The following is a 22,393-nucleotide window of genomic DNA, read 5'->3' on the forward strand; positions in this document are numbered from 1 at the left end:
GGCTTTGTGGTCCTTTCTTTCCAAGAGATCCTAGAAATAGCATATACCAATTATAAATATGAATACACACATATGGCTGCCATGGGAAAAATTGCACACTTTCAGAAATGTTAAATCTCAGTAAACTTACAAAAGATTTTTATTTGAGCACAGACAACGCATTTCGCGGGTCTGAGCACGCTTCCTCCGGCCAATACAGTGCCAAATGACAGAAATCATGTAGCATAGGGAGCCTCTCAGAGAGGCTCCCTATGCTACATGATTTCTGTCATTTGGCACTGTATTGGCCTGAGGAGGCTCCCTATGCTACATGATTTCTGTCATTTGGCACTGTATTGGCCTGAGGAGGCTCCCTATGCTACATGATTTCTGTCATTTGGCACTGTATTGGCCTGAGGAAGCTCCCTATGCTACATGATTTCTGTCATTTGGCACTGTATTGGCCTGAGGAAGCTCCCTATGCTACATGATTTCTGTCATTTGGCACTGTATTGGCCTGAGGAAACGTGTTGCCTGTGCTCAAATAAAAATCTTTTGTAAGTTTAAAGAGATTTTGTCATTGAGGTAAGATACCTCATTTTTCTTTTTCGTTTCTAAACTGGTTTTAAAAGCTTTTATTCAAATCAGGGCGCCTCTTTCCCTTATTGTGCATAGTTATACCCCCGTACATGTTTGTCCGAGGGGTGGTGACAGAACACCCGTTTTACCACGTTTGATGTTTTGTCCATCCTTTTTCATCTAAGAGAGCAACCGCAACCAGGTCCGTCCAGGACCACCCCGAGTGGAGTCGGGTTTATGGTCTCCACCTGCTTCCTGTGGTCGGTTGCCCCTTGCAAACCTCCTTTGTGAGTAGCCCTTTCAATCAATTGATTTCTCCACACACCTATTATTGACATACTGCACTATCGGGCTCCCTTTTTTGTCTCCTGTATTTTATTCTATAGGGTGCCAAGACACCCCAACCACAACTGTTTATAGAGGGTTTAAGTTTGTCTTCCCTAAATAAGAAAATATAAGAGATAGATCACAGTTGAATTTACACACTTTGCAAACTTGTACACCTTAGATTCACATATGTGATCAGAGATTTATAATGCACATGTACTTATTTTGTGCAAGGATTGTCTGTATCAATTATGTACTTCTTCTGTGATCATCTCTTAACAAAAATTATTCTTTAGCACATAGGCATATTTTTTGTATTAATGAGCACTATAAAATATGAACGGCCTCTCCGTTGCCTTGTAGCATGCCTGTTCTGTATTACTGATGCTGTAGTGCATAAATAATAGATGATTAGAAACCTGTCCTGGTTGTTTAAGAAGAACTATAGTACATAACACTGCTTACACAGTCTTTTTCCACTGTTTTCTCTGTTTTCACAGTTTATTCGCCTAGGGATGTTTGAACTTCATTGTGATGAATTAATCAGAGCACTGGCTAAACGTTCAGAGGCTATTTGTGGAAAACTGATAGAGAAAATGTTTCAAGATCACCAGGACGCTAACAGAAGGTTGGTTCTCTGCTATCATTTTTATCTCATGGTCACTGGTTTAGGCATTGCCCTGCAGTGGAAATTGAGGGGTAGATAAGTTACAGAACACTCAAAAGTCAGCTGTATAATTGGGGTCAGTCTCTCTCTGCTAGGCTTTTTGACACTTCAATTGGATCATACTTATTTGAAGTATAATACTCCAAACAGGCCTTATTTTAGTTTTGGATAATATAGGAAGTAGTTAGAACATTTTTTTTGGGTTGACTCTTTGTTCTGGAATATGATACATATTTTCTTATTGTTGACACAAACAGCAAGGGAAACAATGCAATTTCCTAACCCTACTTCCTACTTTGTGCAGTGTTTTAACTGGGGTGGGAAATTGGCATACAAAAACATAATATTGTCTTTTTTAATTTTGAGAGTTAAGAAATATAAGATGTAGCTATTATGCTAGTACTTGAACATTTGTTTCAATAAAATGCTTTTAAAACTAGAAAAACAAATAACTCATCTTCAGATTTATATGATGTTTCCATACATATCTGATATCTAACCTGGATAGATCCCCCACCCCATTGGTCCTGCACCGCAACCTACTGCTTAATGATATCCAGGATCACCTCCACCAACAGAATGCTTTAAATCAGACCTAAACTCTTGCAATCCATTCAAGCAGCAATTCCACATGGGCACCAGTTAGTTCATACTGTCACTTTTAATAGCTTAACTTTCATCATGATGAAATAGTAATAGCATTGTGTATTAACATCAATACATCACCAATCCCTGTGGCAACTCCCACAGAGACCCTGACGGTTGACAATTGTTTCACTGGGTTAGCTTCCTCACGGACCGCTGCTCTCCGCGGTGGGGATACGTCTCAAACGCCGCGGATATGGCGTGCATGTTAAATCCCCGGAAGGGCCACGCCTCTATTGGACCCTTCAGCGAATCCGGTCCCTCGTGTGTCCCATCTCCAGTGTGCATTGTCACGTGACCACTACTTTGGAGCCGCTGACCTATGACAGCGCACGTATCACGCCCAGCGGCGCGCACTGAGCGCCGCTGTCATGGTGACCAAACTAACGCCATCTGTCCGGAAGTTCTGTCTGTCCGGAAGTTCAGATCTGAGTCATCGCGCTGTTTACAGAGAGATCACACTAAACTGAAGGGACCAAATTACCGTAGACAGCAGTGAGCAAGTTGTCCAAGGGGAACCTCAATATCTAAATATTATATGACCAAAATTAGAAACAGATAGTAGAGAAGGGGAAACTGTGCAAAAGTATAGGCACCATAAGTGATTAGGACTAGAGAGCCAATCAATCCAAAGTGCACCATCACATAACCAGAGAACAGTTATCAACTATTACAACACAACCATGTTGTTAATTTTTCTGTAGAAAGACACTCAATTAATTGCGATCATTAAAGCCTAAAGGACCCATGGCATTAGTCCTCGAGATCCAGGTTGATTCTTTTTGAGAAAGAAGTCTCTCTCTATCTCCTCCCCTTCTTAGGGCAATCACAGAGAACGGTCCAACAATCTTCAACTGGGTAGCATCATTCTCATAAAAAACCTTAAAAAGCTCCACCAATCTAGGAACTCCACCTTTTCCCTAACCTAAACTCTTGCACAGCAGACAAGGAAAACACATACAGTTGCTGAGAAATTCACTCGATGTGTGTTTAGAGAGGTCAGCTTGCGTAATATTAGCAAGTAATCATCAAGTGTAAATCAGGACTGTCAGCTGTGCCGAGGTGTGTCATTGCTCTGTGCTAATATGTAAACACTGAAGCTTAACTCTTTCTGTGCTTCCAGGAATTCCCGGAAGAAAACACTGCAGGTTTATTTTAGGAGTTTGTATGAAGAAATTATTTTCTTTACAGGTTATTATGCTGTTGCATATATTTTAGAGCAGATAGGAAGTTCTGAGTTTAGGTCCGCTTTGATCTCAGACCACCAACTTTTCAATTCATCTTGCTGGTAAATGTTGACTTCCATTCAGGGTTTTTTTGCTTTTTTTAATTTTAAAGAATTTACACTTTTTGGAATATCGACAATTAAGTTATGAAAGGGGATAATGAAAGGCAAATAGCATTTGTAAATGTAAAATGAGATAACAAGACATACATTGTTATCAGTTCTTCAATACTGTCATGTAATTATGTTCTTTTATCTGCTTTAGTTTGACAGTTGTGTTAATCACGTGGTGCATAATATGCACCTATAGCACATTCCTTCACATTTTTAAGGAGGTTGAGTAGGCACAGAAACAGAGATCCCTATAGAGAGAACACGGGAATAGGAGGAAACAGCAAGAATAATTAGAGAGTACATGAGAAAGTAGATGTGGGGTAAAGAAAGCAGGAGATGGGAGAGTTTGGTTGGAGAGCATATATCATAGCTAGAGACATCATGGGGCTTGGGATTACTGATTATTAGCTCAGCATATAGGTAACATATAGGATTGGAACATTGTCCTTATGCCTTATTTCCAGAAAATACCTAGGTATGCACCTACATAATGTTACTGATCAGATCAATGGGATGTATTAAAAACGGATGCGCCACAAGGTAATAAACTAACCTTGTCTATTCTGGGCCAGAAGGGTCAGCACTTACATTATCATTATTGGATAGAGCTTCTGTTACCTCTGCTGCAGAAGGGCTCAAGACAGCATCAAGACAAAATTTGCCTGGTGACTGTTGTCTTAATAAGGATTTTGAGCCTTTGGTCACTTGTTGCAACATAGTTACATAGTTATTTAGGTTAAAAAAAACAACAACGTATGTCCATCAAGTTCAACCAGAAAATAAGGTAAACACTAGCCCTCACCCTCGCATGTCCTTATTGATCCAAAGGAAGGTGAAGAACCTTGCAAGGCATGGTCATATTAGCCCCAGAAGGGAACAAATTCATGCTCCAATGACAACCAGATAAAATCTGTGGATCAACACCACTGGTAATTACCTAGTAATTATAGCCATGGATGTCTTTCAATGCAAGGAAAGCATCTAAGCCCCCATGAAATGCAGGTATAGAATTTGCCATAACTTCCATATGGAGCAGGACTGATTATACTTGAATTCACATACCTAATATGGCCTAATTGGGAGAGGCCTTATGTTTATTTCCCTACATCGCTTTTTCTTTTGTTTTTCAAGTAAGCTTAGCTTGTGTCGTTTAACTAAACTATTTATTCTCTGGTGATGTTAATGGTTTTTCATATTATCAGACGCTTCTAATGTTTAGGATCGTTTCCCTCCCATTTCCCTTTTTTTCTGTCCTTTTCTTTCTTCTCTCTTTCCTTTTCCCTGTGGTTTTTTCTTCCTCTTTTCCTTTCTCTAACTGCAATCTACCTCTTGTCGGGTGGTGGGCCTGAAGAAGGCTGCGGTTCCTCGTGCTCGCCACTACCTTTCTTTCCTTTTCTCTCCTCTTTCCTTTCTGTCTCTTCTTCTCTCTCTGAAGGTGCTATTTAAAACCCACAGTCGGTAATCTCTCCATGTAATTATCTAACAATCTGGATCTCACTGTTTGTACTGTGGATTTTTTCCTTATTTAATTCGCTGTTATTATTATTATTATTTAGTATTGATATAGCACTGACATCTTCCACAGCGGACATAGTATATATAGTCTAGTCACTAACTGTCCCTCAAAGGAGCTCACAATCTAATCCCTACCAGAGTCCTATGTGTATGTATGTATCGTGTAGTGTATGTATTGTAGTCTAGGGTCAATTTTAGGGGGGAGCCAATTAACTTATCGGTATGTTTTGGGGATGTGGGAGGAAACCGGAGTGCCCGGAGGAAACCCACACAGACATGGGGAGAACATACAAACTCCTTGCAGATGTTGACCTGCTGGCTGGGATTTGAACCGGGGACCCAGCGTTGCAAGGCGAGAGCGCTAACCACTATGCCACCGTGCTGCCCATGTTATAACTGTTGTACACCTTTTGTATGCTCTAATACTTTAAATAAACTCAGATTTAACAAGAATTTGTCATAACTACTTCCTGTGGTAATACATTCCACATTTTAATCACTTTTACTGTAAATAACCCTTTCCTAAATAAATGCTAAAACATTTTTCCTTCATGCACAGATCATGTTCCCTCATATTCCTCATACATAGTAAGCAAACTATACAATTTTTAGAATGTTAAAAAAGAATTCCTAATTTTAATTTGCCTTGGAAGGTGGACATATTACTCATACTTATGGTGTGTGCATGTATGACAGGAAAGCTACTCACCTAGATACTACTGAATGATATTTACTCACTAAAACCTTAACCCTACGTTTCTGTGCAACCACTTCTACTACACAGTGCACTTTCCCATTCCTTTCCTTTTTCACTCTAATTTACCCCCTTTTTTGTAACGCAAACCTAAAGTAATACTGAGCTTACAAGATAGATGTATTTCTAAAGCTAATCCTAATTAGAACTTTCATAGAGTCCCATATTCTTGCATTTGTTATAAGGGTTAAAGTTTAAACCAGATTTAATATTACACCGACATGACACCTGATTAATCAGCTCCTTCGCAGAGAAACCATGACCATCCTGCTTTTGTAAGATCACTATCCTGCTATTGTAACACAGCCACACAGATGTTTTATGGCCTATAATTATTTTTCAGGAGTGCTGTTATAGTTGACTGCAGAGGTGAAGTTCATTAACCCTTGCAATAAAAAGGGTCCCTTTACTGGGTTTTTATAAAACTCTATAACAGCAAGCTGACAAAAAATGGTGAACTGTAAGAATGTGAACAAATGTATAATGTAATGTGTAGATTCGAGTTTCAATAACTCCTTTACTATCAGTTCTATTTATATTTTAATCATTACATCTTTTCCAGGTTATGTAAAGAATTTGAGAAGGTAGCTGAAAAAGCTCATTCCACTCCTCCAAATACTCAGGAACTCATGGAGCTGAAGGTATGTGGACACATATCTCAGCAATAAAGTTTTCACTTTTAATTTACATTTTTTGTGTGTGTAATTATACATTTAGTGGCAATGCCTCTGTTTATGTAACCTGACAATTTATTTTGTTACCCTTTTATTGCCATCCGGGGCATAACTACAAACCCTGAGGTCCCTCTGCAAAAGAATGATGGGACCCCCCCTTCTCAGGTTCTCCCAACCCCCACCTCCCATTTTACAAGTGTGGCCAATCCCCTGCGCCACCTTCTTTCCACACAACATATACAGCCATCATTGACCTCCCCCATAAAAAATAATAAAGGGTACATGAATTGACCTAAAATAAACATATGGAGTAGAATCTTGTTACAGTAAACTCTGATATAGTAAACCTCTGGCGATAGTAAACTCAGTCCTCAGGTCCTCTCCATACGCCTGTAATGAATATACGATGTATGACCAATTACTGATATAGTAGATTTCTAATATAGTAAAGTACTTGGCCAGGTCCCTTTGAAGTTCACTATAAAGGGATTTTAATGTAAAAAAAATGTATTTTTTACTGGGTCCAGATACTTACAGGTCCACTGGGTTCCCTGGCCACCCCTCTGGTTCACCACTTTGCCTCCAGTTTGTGGCTCTGACTGAAGCCAGTCGAATGGAAGCCAAAGTAGCTCTGCATCTTCAGCGCATGCTCTGTCCAACTCAGTGCTGCCAGTTTGTCAATGCTCCTGCCTGACTCTGTACAGCAGCTGCGCAGTTCAGAAATTGAGCTTTGGCTGCCATTTGGCCCATAAAGGAAAAACAATGGCACGGAGAGGAGGCTGGCATAACCAGGGACCTATAAGTATCAAGACCCCATAATAGACATCCCCCATGTATGGTCAATATTATTTCCCCCCCTCCACAAACAACTGTAGGTTGCATAAACACTCCATCCCCCCATAAAACTCCCTGTACTCTAGATCCCCCTCCTTGCATTACCACCCCTTTCCTGTCTCCAATGAACTTCTTTTAGGCAGCCTGCAAGAAAAGCATACCTACGAAAAAAAGATGCAAAACTGGCCATGGCTCAGCCAATCACAGCTGTACCTTCTCCAGCGTGCATAGATGATCTCGACACTCCTAAAGAATACTAAGATTGAAAAAGATAAAACATTTAATGTAAAGCTCTGTGTCAGTACTACAAGGATAGGAAGGTGCTAGGGCTAATAACTCTGCTCAAATATAGGATGCATCATATTCATTAATTTATTTATTTTTGTACAGGAATACATTCAGAAATTTGAAGCTCAAGATATGCAAGATATGGAGCAAAAGCTCATAGAATCCAAAAATCGCCTGACTTTTCTTGTAGATTATGTCACACTTTCCCCAGCAGATATTCGTTTGAACAGCAGTACTTTCCAGTGGCATGACCGCATGGGGGAGATCTTTGAGGAGCACAGGAATATTATAAAAGAAAAGACCAAAGAATATCAAGAAGGGCTAAAGGTTAGACAAGCATTAAAGTTTTGCTTTGCAGTTCAAACTGAATACTGTACTGTTTATTTAATATGGTATTGCAATATTTTAGCTTGATCACATCTTTTTTCTGTTTCATTGTATGATGTTGTGGCCTTAATAAGCCTCTAGAAAATAGAAAAATGTAACAACTTTCTCCCCACCAACAGAGCTTTCTGTTGGTGGGGTCTGATCGCTCCCCCAATGTTTTTTTTTTTACAAATATTTATCTTCTTCTTTTTTTTTTTAACGTGTATTTTCTAATTATTTTTCCCTCCCTCCCTCCAACCCACAGTCAGCCTATCCCAGTGTCCCCCCAGAAGGACAGCCGTGTTACATGGCAGTCCCCAGTACAGCGCTGCCTTAGATCAAAGCGCTGTGCAGTCCTATTAGATGGCAGTTTCGCCGTCTAAAAATCTCCGAGCGGCGGGGCCTTCCAAGCGGAGATGAGCGCGCATTAGCGCGCGTTCTCCTGCTAGCCCCATAGGAAGTCGTTCACGCCAACCGGCGTGGAGCGGTCCTGGGGCTGCTGCCGCGTTTGCGCCAATTGCCGTGGAGTGGTCAGCAAGAAGTTAACTTTATTCAATTTCTTCAAAATTATGTAAACAAGTAAATGGAGGCCTCCAAACTGTTTAAGACAATGTGAAGGACAACAAGCTTGCCTACTTTTGTAAAATTCGACACAACAATTTTTAAAACAATGTTTTGCCAACATATAATTTTTGATCTGATATATATTGTGGCTCTATAGAAGAGTCACAAGACTTTTCATTCAATCAAGTGAAATGTAGTCTTCTGTTTTAAATTCCTACAGTTAAAATGTATAGCATATTTGGAGACAGTTGGGAATGAGAGCAGCATGGATTCTAAATGTATCTATTTTACAATTACTTTGTTGTAGGTCCGGATTTTTTTTTCATTAGTTATTTACTCCACTTCCTTGCGTAGTTTCTGAAAGCAGCAAGTTTTAGAAATGCACCACTACCAGGTCCCTTCTGTTGGCGCTTAATACAGTTGTAAAAGTGTGCAATCACCTCCTTTTGACCTGTTCAGGAACTCAGTTATAGGAATTACACTGCAGCAGTCATGGTTTTATAGAAATGTATACCATTACTTTATGATGGTACACAACCAGGTTGTTGCTAGTGATAATCGATGTGGAGTAACTGTGTTCCTGAATGTGGTGGGTCTGGCACCAGTGCTGGATTTACCATAAGGCACTGTAGGCACGTGCCTATAGGAGCCTGATGATGGAAAGGCGGCTCCCTCCCCTCCCAGAGTGCCTCCCTCCCTCCCTATGTAGAGTCCCGATGAGAGTGTAAATGAGAAGTTACTCAACCTGCTTTCGACATTCCAGTGACCAGATCTCCCTTTAGTTGGGGGCACCTCTAGCTACTTAATATTGAGGTTCCTCTAGCTACCTAATGCTTGTGGGCACCTTTAGCTGCTTAATATTGAGGATACTTCTGGCTACCTAATACTAATGGGCACCTGTTGTTACCTATGATGGGCAAGGGAAGTAAGGAAGAAGTTACAGCCAGGACAGCCAGCACACTTATGATGCAGTTTGGTGGGAGTTTGTAGGTTCATGAAGGGTGAAGTCTAAGGTGCCAGGACATCTGTGTCTATAGGCTCCTGTGAGGTAAATCCAGGTCTGTCTGGCACAGATCTTTTGCACTGTGAATACAAAACATTCAATGTTATAATCATAATGCATACATAAAACTTTTTTCGGGGCATACAAGGGGATCATTTTGCAGTCTGTATCCATTTACAATGGGAAGAACTTCAGTTCTTCTCTGGATACTTTATACAGTCTGTAAAAGAGCCATTTGTCAGCATTAAAAAAACGTATCATTTTGCATTATGGTTGTAGCATTCGATGAGGCTTATTCATTAATGGCTAGTCAAATTTACATAGTAGAGAGAAGAAAAAATAATCGAGAGCCCCCGATAGTGTATTACTGGTGACAATGGGCACAAATGATGAAGAAGATAAGTTATACTCACAAGTTTGGGTTGCCGAGAGTAGGCAACTACTAGTATCGCAAGCGGGGAGATTAGACCTGTCCCCGCTCAGGCTAAAAAGTCGCTCTCCGTAGAAGAAAGAGGGTGTCCACACCCATCCACCAGGTGGATATTTTTGTAGTAAACAGTACAGAGGCTTACGTACCCAACAATCATCACAACCAATGTGTATATTAAGTATTGAATTTAATATGTACTCCCAAAAAAACACACTGTGTGTAGGTAAGCCCACCATTACCGCCCGCATTTTATTTGGTTTTAATTGATGCTACTTTTATTCTATTGGCGCCTCTGTACTCTTTAAGTCAAATTTACATGCACAGATAGTTAACACGCAATGTGTACATTGCTTGTGGAACAGGTACTAAGCACGTTCTGCAAGTAGCACACGTGTGTATAATGCGAGTTACGCAAACTACATAAAAAGCCTGCACACATACATTTTAGTAAACAGACCCCCATGTTATTACATATTTAATTCCAAATATAAAAGTTCTATCCATACCCATCTCATTCAGCCTTGCCATTGGACTTGAGTCTACATCAGACATGAGAGGTGATGACCTAATTCCTCCTGATGGGCTTGTGCTTGGCATTGCCTTAGAAGAGTAGTGAGTTCATGAGAAATGTACACATGTTTTTGGAAAATCTAATGTTGATAAGTGGAGATATATAACCTGACAAGGTCATATACACATTCTCAAGGTTCATAAAATAAAGACATTTGCTTTAGAACTTGACATGTACACACTAATTATTCAAAATACTGTTTGCAGCCCATTCACAGAAGCATAGCTTATTAATATTTATTATTATTATGATGATTATTATTTTTTTAATTTATAAAGCAGTAACATCTTCCATACCTCTGTAAATAGTACAAAACAAATATTGGGGAACATTTATGCATGAGAAGTTCAAGACAAAGTACATGACATCCAGTACATGTACAAATACATACATAGTTAATGTGTGGATTAAGATATCACTAAAGTTGGTACACGTTTATATGGTAAACTACAGCAAAATAAGAAATGATAGGAAGAGGTAAATATTTTATAATCAGAATGTAATAGTAAGATTAGCCTGTAGGAGCACAATCTCTACAGATCATTGTTGGGTTTAAGGAGTACAGTAACGATTGTGTGATTGTATACCTTCTTTATTTACTGCACAGGACATTTAGAGTAAATGGGCATCCACCATGTCTTTAAGCGGACCCAAACCAAACATTGTTTTAATTCAAAATATTTAGTTGCACCACTCTGACACATACAAAGATAAATAAACACTCCTTCAAGCCTATGAGCATTTTAGTAGATGCTTTTCACCATTCTCTTTTCATAACTAGGGTTATACAGGTGGCAGCCATTAGCAATTCCTCCTTTGCCAGACACTACCTACTCCACCAGTTTGCCAGATTCTGTCCCGGCAATATGAAAGGAAGGGCCCTCTAATAAATGCAAAATACTTTATATTTATCATCATGCATCTGAAAAAGGCTGCTATTTATTATTATAATTTAGAAATCTTGTATTTTTAATTTGGGTCCACTTTAATCAGGTTCCAGGACTTTTCCATCTGATCAATTTTATATTGTATTAGTAATTTTTGCTTATTTTCAGTAAGGTTATAGCCTAAGGGGGATATTTGGTTAGGTTGATTTTAGTTTATTGTGGATTTACAATGCCTAGCAGGAACTCCAATACCTGCTCCTATGCAAGATTTAAATAAGAATTGTATAGATATAGGCAAAGCAATTTGCTACTACAGGGATTGCCTTTAACAGTCTCCCCTGCTTATTAGTAATAGTCATTAGACCTGGCTAAGTATGCTAGCAATATAAGTGAATGATTACCCAGCTTAGGCTGACTGTTAAATTAAAACATTATATGCTTCACTGTTTCAGGAGGATGGATTTAATACTGTCTTTATACTTGTTCTTCTCTGTGGGGGTTACTGAATAATCTTGCTCAGCAGTCCTCCATTCTCTTGAACTGAACTTAATCAGCCTGATTTTCCTTTAAAAGCATTAATTGAAGAGAGGAGACAACCTCTAAGAAATGCCATAAAGACTTCCCGAAAGACCAATTCCTTATTAGTAGAGTTGTCAAATGTCCAATATTTGGAAATCTTTGCAAGAATTGCAGAATTGTATCTGTGCAACGAACCAATAAAGCCAGAGGGGGTAATTGCTATCTCTTATATCCATTTATAATTTTATTTAAAGAGAATCTGTATTGTTAAAATCGCACAAAAGTAAACATACCAGTGTGTTAGGGGACATCTCCTATTACCTTCTGTCACAATTTTGCCGCTCCCTGCCGCATTAAAAGTAGTCAAAAACAGTTTTAAAAAGTTTGTTTATAAACAAACAAAATGGCCACCAAAACAGGAAGTAGATTGATGTACAATATGTCCACACATAGAAAATACATCCATACACAAGCAGGCTGTATACAGCTTTCCTTTTGAATCTCAAAAGATCATTTGTGTGTTTACCTTCTGTCCCCTTCTTCTCTCATGCACTGAACATTACAGGCTTCCTGCAGACAGCTCTGCCTGTGCCTGTGTTTGTAATTCCTCAGTATGTGTCAGCCAGCTACTTTCACAGCCTAACAGAGGAGGATTTTTATCCAGCTCTCTTCTATCACTGATAAGATAGCAGAGAAGCTGCTGGCTTATGTAAATAAAACACACACTGGAGTGTGCATAGAGGAACAGACCAGCACTGAAGAACTTGGCAGCCTTCCAGACACAGGCCGACAAGTCTGACAGGGGAAAGATACATTGATTTATTACAGAGACCGTGATAGTACACAGTGCTGCAGTGAGCCAGAACAGATTAGAATAGGTTTAGGAACTTGTAGGATGGTAGAAAAAACGTTGTAATTTTTGTTACAGAGTCACTTTAAGTAATCTAGAGCAATGATCAGGTATGCCCTTAGACTAGTTGTGATCATCAAGTATTTGACGTTGTGATTATCAATTATTTGATTTACCAGTAGTTCATTTGTGAAAATTGAATCAATTAATGATAATGTTGATTTAGCATTAAGCCAAAAAATAAGGTCTTTAGCAGTCAGATGGTATTCCCGAAATATATCTACTCAACCCAGTTCGCCAGGTAATCTTGCAAAACGGCTATTACTATCATCAGGCGAGTTAATCCAGTACCTATTCAGCTGCTGGTCTCTCACCTTATCTAACACTACCATACACTTTGCATGCGAGTGTAAACGAGTATAAGTCAAGAAATGTGTGTCTGATTTGCTTAAGTAAACTGTAGGGGGCGACTTATACATGAGTAAGACCTCAATTTCTGACTTATACCCATGTAAAATGCTTTACCTACTGTCCCCACTTGTGGAGTCCCTCTCCTTCTAGCCCCTTCTCCCCCGCTGCTGACAGTAACATTCTGAAACGAATTAGTGCAAGTGGCGTTGTCAGCAATCATTGCAGCTGTGCCTTCTTCCTGCCTACATCAATTTGTCCTTCACAATCACTGCTTCCCCCATGTACCATGCCCAGCCACTTCCTGTTATTAGTGTTCTACCAGTGCTTCCTGTCCTGCATTGATGGATTTTTGCTCCAATGTTCTGTAGATCAAAGAGCCCATCTGCTGCTAAGGTAAACTTGCTCTCGCTGGTGTGATAGTAATGTTCTGTCAGCTACAAAGTTCTCCATCTACAGAGCCCCTCTGCTCCTCCGTCAGCCTCACATATCTAACATCCCCGCACATGGTCGGTGCACAATGCTGTCAGACTCAGTGCTGCTGTTCTTTGATCTGACAACATGACTATGTAGTGCAGGGGGAGAGAGAAGAGTGAAATCAGGTAAACTCAGTAAGAATCTGCCTCTGCTGACACCATATGAAAACAGATACAGTGGAGTAATTTACACTTTATGTTCTCCAGGCACTTCCCCCACACTGTGCTGCTTATTGTTTTATGAGGCAGTATACCTGGAGCAAGTATCCCTGCATTCTCCAAGCATCTTGCTCACATTGTGGTGCTGTTAATATTGTGTATTAACACTGTAACTGTGGGGAAGATGCTTAGAGATCATCAGAGGTTAATTTCTCCAGGTATCTTGCCTTATACAACATTAACAGCAGCAGTGTGCAGAAATTCCAGCTTAAGAGGGTCAAAAAGTTGAGTCGACTTATACACAAAGGCGACTTGTATTCGTGTATATACAGTAAACATACTTAATTCAATACTCCTATATTTTCTCGGCAGTGAGAGATAAACTCTAACATTTTTAAACAATGTATTCTCTAACTTGAGCACCACTCACAGTCATTCCTCCTTCAATCTTTACTAGCCGAGATTTTGAACTGTTCTCTCTGCATGGCCAAATTTCCAACAGAGAAGGGCCACATGCAAGTGTGTGAAGAGAAGACTGAAAATAGTTTTCAATATTCCATGATAGTGGGGGGCCACCTTTAGGTGGGGAAAGATGGTTAAGTCAACTTGCTTGAGTCTCTAACTGCTTGCCACCTTGTGGCTTGATGTAGGTAGCTCTAGAGGATAAATTACCACTGGTGACTATGGGTTTACTTGTTTCATAAGTGCTGGCTACATAAACATGTGTGAAACATGTTTTTCCTTACTGTGTTGAAAACTTCATAAGTGTACAGGTTTTTAATTTTTTGTACTACGAAGTGCATTTTTCAACAGAGTGATAAAAAGGAATTGTGGCTGATTATTCCTGCAACAGCTTTATTTTTGTTCAATTTTTTTTGCACTAGCCTTGATCATTGAACCAATGTTTTCAGTTCGCTGCCACTGGATACAGTTTATTTTGATTCAACTGCATGCTAAAATAGCACAGAAGAAACTGTGCACATTGTTAAAAGCACTACGACAGTCCACCAAGGCACAAAGTAAAAAGAAAGCATCATTTCCAACTGGTTTACTTTCTATAACAGTGCACTTACTTTAAGTGGAAATAGAGGAAACCCATAATGCAGTACTGCTCCTTTTCTTTACTGCTTGATTTGATTAACTGTGGCATTGACTGCAAAATATTGTTTTTATTTAGAAAAAAACAAACTACAACAAATTGTATGCATCCCTGCTCATTAGCATTATTTGTTATTCTAAAACCACAACAGGAATTATTCTTAAAGTGAACCTCCAGACTAAAAATCGACTCAGCAGCACTGAAAACACTGAAAAGGCCTGGTGTTTCTTTAACAGTTTCACAGCATCAGAACTTTGTTTCTCTTATACAAGCCTCATTTTTAGCTGCACAGAAGAAAACTGCCTGGGCAGTTTTCCCCTTATGCTATGCTAAGCATGATGGGATTTCTGATGTTGTTGTTCTCGTTCTGCTGTTTTGGTGCAATTTTTTTTTTTACATTTTGAATTTGACATTTGAAGCCTAGTTTGTGCAGCTGGGAGGGGTGATCAGGACACAGGACAGTTGGAACTGTGCCTCATGCTCCCTGTCACCTCCTTTCAACCAAAAAGATGGCTGCCCCCATGACAAAGATGGCAGCCTCCATGAATCACAAACATTTGCCTGTTCTTTTAAAACAGGGTGGGTAAAAGATTATACTACCTATCTATTCTACTTAACATAACTAATGTAACTTATTATCAGTATATTTGTTTAGGCTGAAGTTCCCCTTTAAGCCCCATACACACGCTCAACAGTAGTCTTTTATGCAGCACAATTATCAAACAACTTTTGTTGTGAAACAAGTTGAAGCAACCAGAAAAAGTTGTTTGCTATTGTTCAAACAACTGATAAGACTGATAAGACGTCAATCCAACTGTTGGATTGATGTCTTATCTGTCTTATCAGTTGTTTGAACAATAGCAAGCAACTTTTTCTGGTTGTTTCATCTTGTTGTTTGATAATTGTGCTGCATAAAAGATTGCTGTTGAGTGTGTGTATGGGGCTTTAGATCTTTAGCTGAATACATCTCATTAAAGAGATTTGTGTTTAAAGGATGGTGGTGAAGGTATTGCTTAACCACTTCAGGACCACAGTCTTTCTACCCCTTAAGGACCAGGCACTTTTTTTCCATTCAGACCACTGCAGCTTTCACGGTTTATTGCTCGCTCATACAACCCACCACCTAAATGAATTTTACCTCCTTTTCTTGTCACTAATAAAGCTTTCTTTTGGTGCTATTTGATTGCTCCTGCGATTTTTACTTTTTATTATATTCATCAAAAAAGACATGCATTTTGGCAAAAAAATGATTTTTTTAACTTTCTGTGCTGACATTTTTCAAATAAAGTAAAATTTCTGTATACATGCAGCGCGAAAAATGTGGACAAACATGTTTTTGATTAAAAAAAACCCATTCAGTGTATATTTATTGGTTTGGGTAAAAGTTATAGCGTTTACAAACTATGGTGCCAAAAGTGAATTTTCCCATTTTCAAGCATCTCTGACTTTTCTGCGCACCTGTCAGGTTTCATGAGGGGCTAAAATTCCAGGATAGTACAAATACCCCCCAAATGACCCCATTTTGGAAAGAAGACATCCCAAAGTATTCAGTGAGAGGCATGGTGAGTTCATAGAAGATTTTATTTTTTGTCACAAGTTAGCGGAAAATGACACTTTCTGACAAAAAAAAGAAAAAAAAAAGTTTCCATTTCTTCTAACTTGCAACAAAAAAAAATGAAATCTGCCACGGACTCACTATGCTCCTCTCTGAATACCTTGAAGTGTCTACTTTCCAAAATGGGGTCATTTGTGGGGTGTGTTCACTGTCCTGGCATTTTGGGGGGTGCCTAATTGTAAGCACCCCTGTAAAGCCTAAAGATGCTCATTGGACTTTTGGCCCCTTAGCGCAGTTAGGCTGCAAAAAAGTGCCACACATGTGGTATTGCCGTACTCAGGAGAAGTAGTATAATGTGTTTTGGGGTGTATTTTTACACATACCCATGCTGGGTGGGAGAAATATCTCCATGAATGACAATTGTTTTATTTTATTTACACACAATTGTCTATTTATAGAGATATTTCTCCCACTCAGCATGGGTATGTGGAAAAATACACCCCAAAACACATTATACTACTTCTCCTGAGTACGGCGATACCACATGTGTGGCACTTTTTTGCACCCTAACTGCGCTAAGGGGCCCAAAGTTCAATGAGTACCTTTAGGATTTCACAGGTCATTTTGAGAAATTTCGTTTCAAGACTACTCCTCACGGTTTAGGGCCCCTAAAATGCCAGGACAGTATAGGAACCCCACAAATTACCCCATTTTAGAAAGAAGACACCCCAAGGTATTCCGTTAGGAGGATGGTGAGTTCATAGAAGATTTTTTTTTTTTGTCACAAGTTAGCGGAAATTGATTTTAATTGTTTTTTTTTCACAAAGTGTCATTTTCCGCTAACTTGTGACAAAAAATAAAATCTTCTATGAACTCACCATACTCCTAACGGAATACCTTGGGGTGTCTTCTTTCTAAAATGGGGTCATTTGTGGGGTTCCTATACTGCCCTGGCATTTTAGGGGCCCTAAACCGTGAGGAGTAGTCTTGAAACCAAATGTCGCAAAATGACCTGTGAAATCCTAAAGGTACTCATTGGACTTTGGGCCTCTTAGCGCACTTAGGGTGCAAAAAAGTGCCACACATGTGGTACCGCCGTACTCAGGAGAAGTAGTATAATGTGTTTTGGGGTGTATTTTTACACATACCAATGCTGGGTGGGAGAAATATCTCTGTAAATGACAATTGTTTGATTTTTTTTACACACAATTGTCCTTTTACAGAGATATTTCTCCCACCCAGCATGGGTATGTGTACACTTTGTGAAAAAAAAAACAATACATATAAATTTCCGCTAACTTGTGACAAAAAATAAAATCTTCTATGAACTCATCATACACCTAACAGAATACCTTGGGGTGTCTTCTTTCTAAAATGGGGTCACTTGTGGGGTTCCTATACTGCCCTGGCATTTTAGGGGCCCTAAACCGTGAGGAGTTGTCTTGAACCCAAATGTCTCAAAATGACCTGTGAAATCCTAAAGGTACTCATTGGACTTTGGGCCCCTTAGCACAGTTAGGCTGCAAAAAAGTGTCACACATGTGGTATCGCCGTACTCAGAAGAAGTAGTATAATGTGTTTTGTGGTGTATTTTTACATATAACCATGCTGGGTGGGAGAAATATCTCTGTAAATGACACATTTTTTATTTTTTTTTACACACAATTGTCCATTTACAGAGAGATTTCTCCCACCCAGCATGGGTATGTGTAAAAATACACCACAAAACACATTATACTACTTCTCCTGAGTATGGCGATACCACATGTGTGACACTTTTTTGCAGCCTAGGTGCGCTAAGGGGCCCAACGTCCTATTCACAGGTCATTTTGAGGCATTTGTTTTCTAGACTACTCCTCACGGTTTAGGGCCCCTAAAATGCCAGGGCAGTATAGGAACCCCACAAGTGACCCCATTTTAGAAAGAAGACACCCCAAGGTATTCCGTTAGGGGTATGGTGAGTTCATAGAAGATTTTATTTTTTGTCACAAGTTAGTGAAAAATGACACTTTGTGAAAAAAACAATAAAAATCTAATTTCCGCTAACTTTTGACAAAAAATAAAATCTTCTATGAACTCATCATACACCTAACAGAATACCTTGGGGTGTCTTCTTTCTAAAATGGGGTCACTTGTGGGGTTCCTATACTGCCCTGGCATTTTACGGGCCCAAAACTGTGAGTAGTCTGGAATCCAATTTCTCAAAATGACTGATCAGGGGTATAAGCATCTGCAAATTTTGATGACAGGTGGTCTATGAGGGGGCAAATTTTGTGGAACCGGTCATAAGCAGGGTGGCCTCTTAGATGACAGGATGTTTTGGGCCTGATCTGATGGATAGGAGTGCTAGGGGGTGACAGGAGGTGATTGATCGGTGTCTCAGGGGGCGGTTAGAGGGGAAAATAGATGCAATCAATGCACTGGGGAGGTGATCGGAAGGGGGTCTAAGGGGCACCTGAGGGTTTGGCCGAGTGATCAGGAGCCCACACGGGGCAAATTAGGGCCTGATCTGATGGGTAGGTGTGCTAGGGGGTGACAGGAGGTGATTGATGGGTGTCTCAAGGTGTGATTAGAGGGGGGAAATAGATGCAAGCAATGCACTAGCGAGGTGATCAGGGCTGGGGTCTGAGGACGTTCTGAGGTGTGGGCGGGTGATTGGGTGCCCGCAAGGGGCAGATTAGGGTCTAATCTGATGGGTAACCGTGACAGGTGGTGATAGGGGGTGATTGATGGGTAATTAGTGGGTGTTTAGAGGAGAGACGAGATGTAAACACTGCACTTGGGAGGTGATCTGATGTCGGATCTGCGGGCGATCTATTGGTGTGGGTGGGTGATCAGATTGCCCGCAAGGGGCAGGTTAGGGGCTGATTGATGGGTGGCAGTGACAGGGGGTGATTGATGGGTGGCAGTGACAGGGGGTGATTGATAGGTGATTGACAGGTGATCAGTGGGTTATTACAGGGAATAACAGATGTAAATATTGCACTGGCGAATTGATAAGGGGGGGTCTGAGGGCAATCTGAGTGTGTGGGCGGGTGATTGGGTGCCCGCAAGGGGCAGATTAGGGTCTAATCTGATGGGTAACAGTGACAGGTGGTGATAGGGGGTGATTGATGGGTAATTAGTGGGTGTTTAGAGGAGAGAAGAGATGTAAACAATGGATTTGGGAGGTGATCTGATGTCGGATCTGCGGGCGATCTATTGGTGTGGGTGGGTGATCAGATTGCCCGCAAGGGGCAGGTTAGGGGCTGATTGATGGGTGGCAGTGACAGGGGGTGATTGACTGGTGATTGACGGGTGATTGACGGGTGATTGACAGGTGATTGACAGGTGATCAGGGGGGATAGATGCATACAGTACACGGGGGGGGGGTCTGGGGGGGGGGGTCTGGGGAGAATCTGAGGGGTGGGGGGTGATCAGGAGGGGGCAGTGGGCAGGGGGGGGGGATAAAAAAAAAATAGCGTTGACAGATAGTGACAGGGAGTGATTGATGGGTGATTAGGGGGGTGACTGGGTGCAAACAGTGGTCTGGGGGGTGGGCAGGGGGGGGTCTGAGGGGTGCTGTGGGCGATCAGGGGGCAGGGGGGGGGAAATCAGTGTGCTTGGGTGCAGACTAGGGTGGCTGCAGCCTGCCCTGGTGGTCCCTCGGACACTGGGACCACCAGGGCAGGAGGCAGCCAGTATAATAGGCTTTGTATACATTACAAAGCCTATTATACAATGTAAATGCGGCGATCCGGGTGCTAGTAACCCGCCGGCGCTTCCGAACGGCCGGCGGGTTACTACGAGCGGTGGGCGGAGCCAGTCCCCGGCGGCTGATCGCGTCACGAATGACGCGATCGCCGCATAACCACTCCCGCAGCCGCCCCCGCCGATGGGCGTATTGCGGTCGTTTGGGCCCGGACTTTGCCGCCGCCCATCGGCTGGGGGCGGTCCTCAAGTGGTTAAAGGGATACTTAAGTGTGAGATAAAAAATGACTTTTACTCACCTGGGCCTCCCCTCAGCCCCCTGCAGCTGAACGGTGCCCTCGCCGTGTCCCTCTGATGCGCCTGGTCTCGCCGGCGGCCACTTCCGGTTGGGCCGTCACCGGCCGACAGGCTGGGAACGCGGCTGATTATCCGCGTCCCCGGCCGCAATAGCGACGTCTATAATGCTATTGCGGGGGGCTGGGGGGGGGGGGCAGGTGAGTAAAAGTCACTTTTTATCTCACACTTAAGTATCCCTTTAAGGGGAGAGGGCTCTGTGTGTGTATGTGTGTGTGTGTGTGTGTGTGTGCACATGGATGGGGGGGGGGGGGTTGATGTAAGTGGTGATACTGATGGATATGATTTGAAAAAAAATTGGTGTTAGGTACTGTAAATGACAATCCCTTGATGTTGCCTAGTTCCTTTCTCACTGAGGAAGTTGTGCCTATCCACCTGAAGAGGATTCAGGATTATAGGAGTTGCAAGTTTAACAGACAGACCACTACAGCAAAAAAAGTAAGCAGTTGAAATCTGACAGAACCAACAGGTTTTGGACTAGTCCATCTCCTCATAGGGGATTCTCAGGGTTTTCTTTGTTTTCAAAAGCATTCCCTGATTGGCAGTTGCCAGGTCTTACTGCCAAAATAGTGTGTACGGTAAGTACGTTTGGAGGCTGGCTGCAGGGGCGCCTCTAGCCTTCTTGTCACTCCAGGCAAGAAATCCTGTGGCGCCCCCCCCCCCTCCATAAAAAATAAAACAAAAATCATATACATTATAGAACACTTCACACATGATATAAGCCATCAGAGAGGGATAACTATGAAATGGGGCCCTAGGCAAGATAACACTTTGCCCTCCACTGATGGTCACCTGGCTTATTTAGTTAGATTTGGTGGGGGCTAGCAACCACCAGGCCCCTAAACTCTCTCTAGACCCTAGGCAGCTGCCTAAGTTTGCCTTGTGGATGATCAGCATTGTATGCCATACAGCACATGCTGCCAGTATGCACCTCAAATAAATACAGCATCCACACTACAAAGTTCCAATGGCAGTCACATTGCAAGATTGGATTATCAAGCAAGACATTATTACTTTCAAAATAATTTTTCACAAACATTATGAGATATGCAAATATGTTACCACCTGTTAGGGTAGGACTGGAGTGAGTATATCATGACATTGAAGGGCTGATATGGTAAGGTGGTTTAACCCTCCTGGCGGTTTGCAAAAAAATCGCCAGGGGGCAGCAAATCTTTTTTTTTAAATTTTTTTTTTTTTTTTTCGTGTAGCGAGACAAAGTCTCGCTACATGATAGCCGCTGCTCAGCGGCATCCCCCCAGCCCCTCCGATCGCCGCCGGCGATCGGAGATCCGGAGATCCCGTTCAAAGAACGGGATCTCCCGGAGGGCTTCCCCCGTCGCCATGGCGACGGGGCGGGATGACGTCACCGACGTCATCGACGTCGTGACGTCAAAGGGGATTCCGATCCACCCCATAGAGCTGCCTGGCACTGATTGGCCAGGCAGCGCACGGGGTCTGGGGGGAGGGGCGGCTGTGGCGCGACGGATAGCGGCGGATCGGCGGGTAGCGGCGGCGATCGGGCACTGCACGCAGCTAGCAAAGTGCTAGCTGCGTGCAGCAAAAAAAAAAATTATGCAAATCGGCCCAGCGGGGCCTGAGCGGTGCCTTCCGGCGGCATAGCCCGAACTCAGTTCGGGCTTACCGCCAGGAAGGTTAAGGCCCAGTGCACACCGAGCGGTTTTAGCAGCGATCCGCCAACCGCATCTGTCTGTGAAAACGCTTGGCTAATGTATTTCCATGGGATGGTGCACACCAGCGGTTTGAGGTTTTTAGCAAACCGCAAACGTGCCTCCTGCTGCACATTTGCGGTTTGCAGAAGCGATTCTGCCTCAATGTAAAGTATAGGAAAAATGCAAAC

The 22,393-nt window shown here is 41.8% G+C and overlaps 1 protein-coding gene and 1 long non-coding RNA gene across 4 annotated transcripts in view; one reads left to right on the plus strand and one right to left on the minus strand.

Moving 5' to 3' along the window:
- The window catches only part of LOC137524699 (dynein axonemal heavy chain 7-like), a 565,826-nt gene that overhangs the window by 126,830 nt on the left and 416,603 nt on the right, over positions 1-22,393 (plus strand). For both annotated transcript variants that reach the window (XM_068244848.1, XM_068244849.1), the window contains 3 exons: positions 1,386-1,513; positions 6,368-6,446; positions 7,704-7,928. In XM_068244848.1, coding sequence (XP_068100949.1) covers positions 1,386-1,513; positions 6,368-6,446; positions 7,704-7,928 — 432 coding nt within the window. The remainder of the gene's footprint in view (positions 1-1,385; positions 1,514-6,367; positions 6,447-7,703; positions 7,929-22,393) is intronic.
- Positions 1-22,393, minus strand: part of LOC137524700 (uncharacterized) — a 156,651-nt gene that overhangs the window by 10,527 nt on the left and 123,731 nt on the right. The window contains exon 3 of one of the 2 annotated variants that reach the window (XR_011022766.1): positions 10,481-10,564. The exons of the other annotated variant lie outside the window; for it this stretch is intronic. This is a non-coding gene — a long non-coding RNA (uncharacterized lncRNA). Of the gene's footprint in view, positions 1-10,480; positions 10,565-22,393 lie in introns of those variants that run through there. 2 annotated transcript variants of the gene reach the window in all.

This window comes from Hyperolius riggenbachi, chromosome 7 (assembly GCF_040937935.1).
Source record: "Hyperolius riggenbachi isolate aHypRig1 chromosome 7, aHypRig1.pri, whole genome shotgun sequence".
NCBI classification, from domain to species: Eukaryota; Metazoa; Chordata; class Amphibia; order Anura; family Hyperoliidae; genus Hyperolius; species Hyperolius riggenbachi.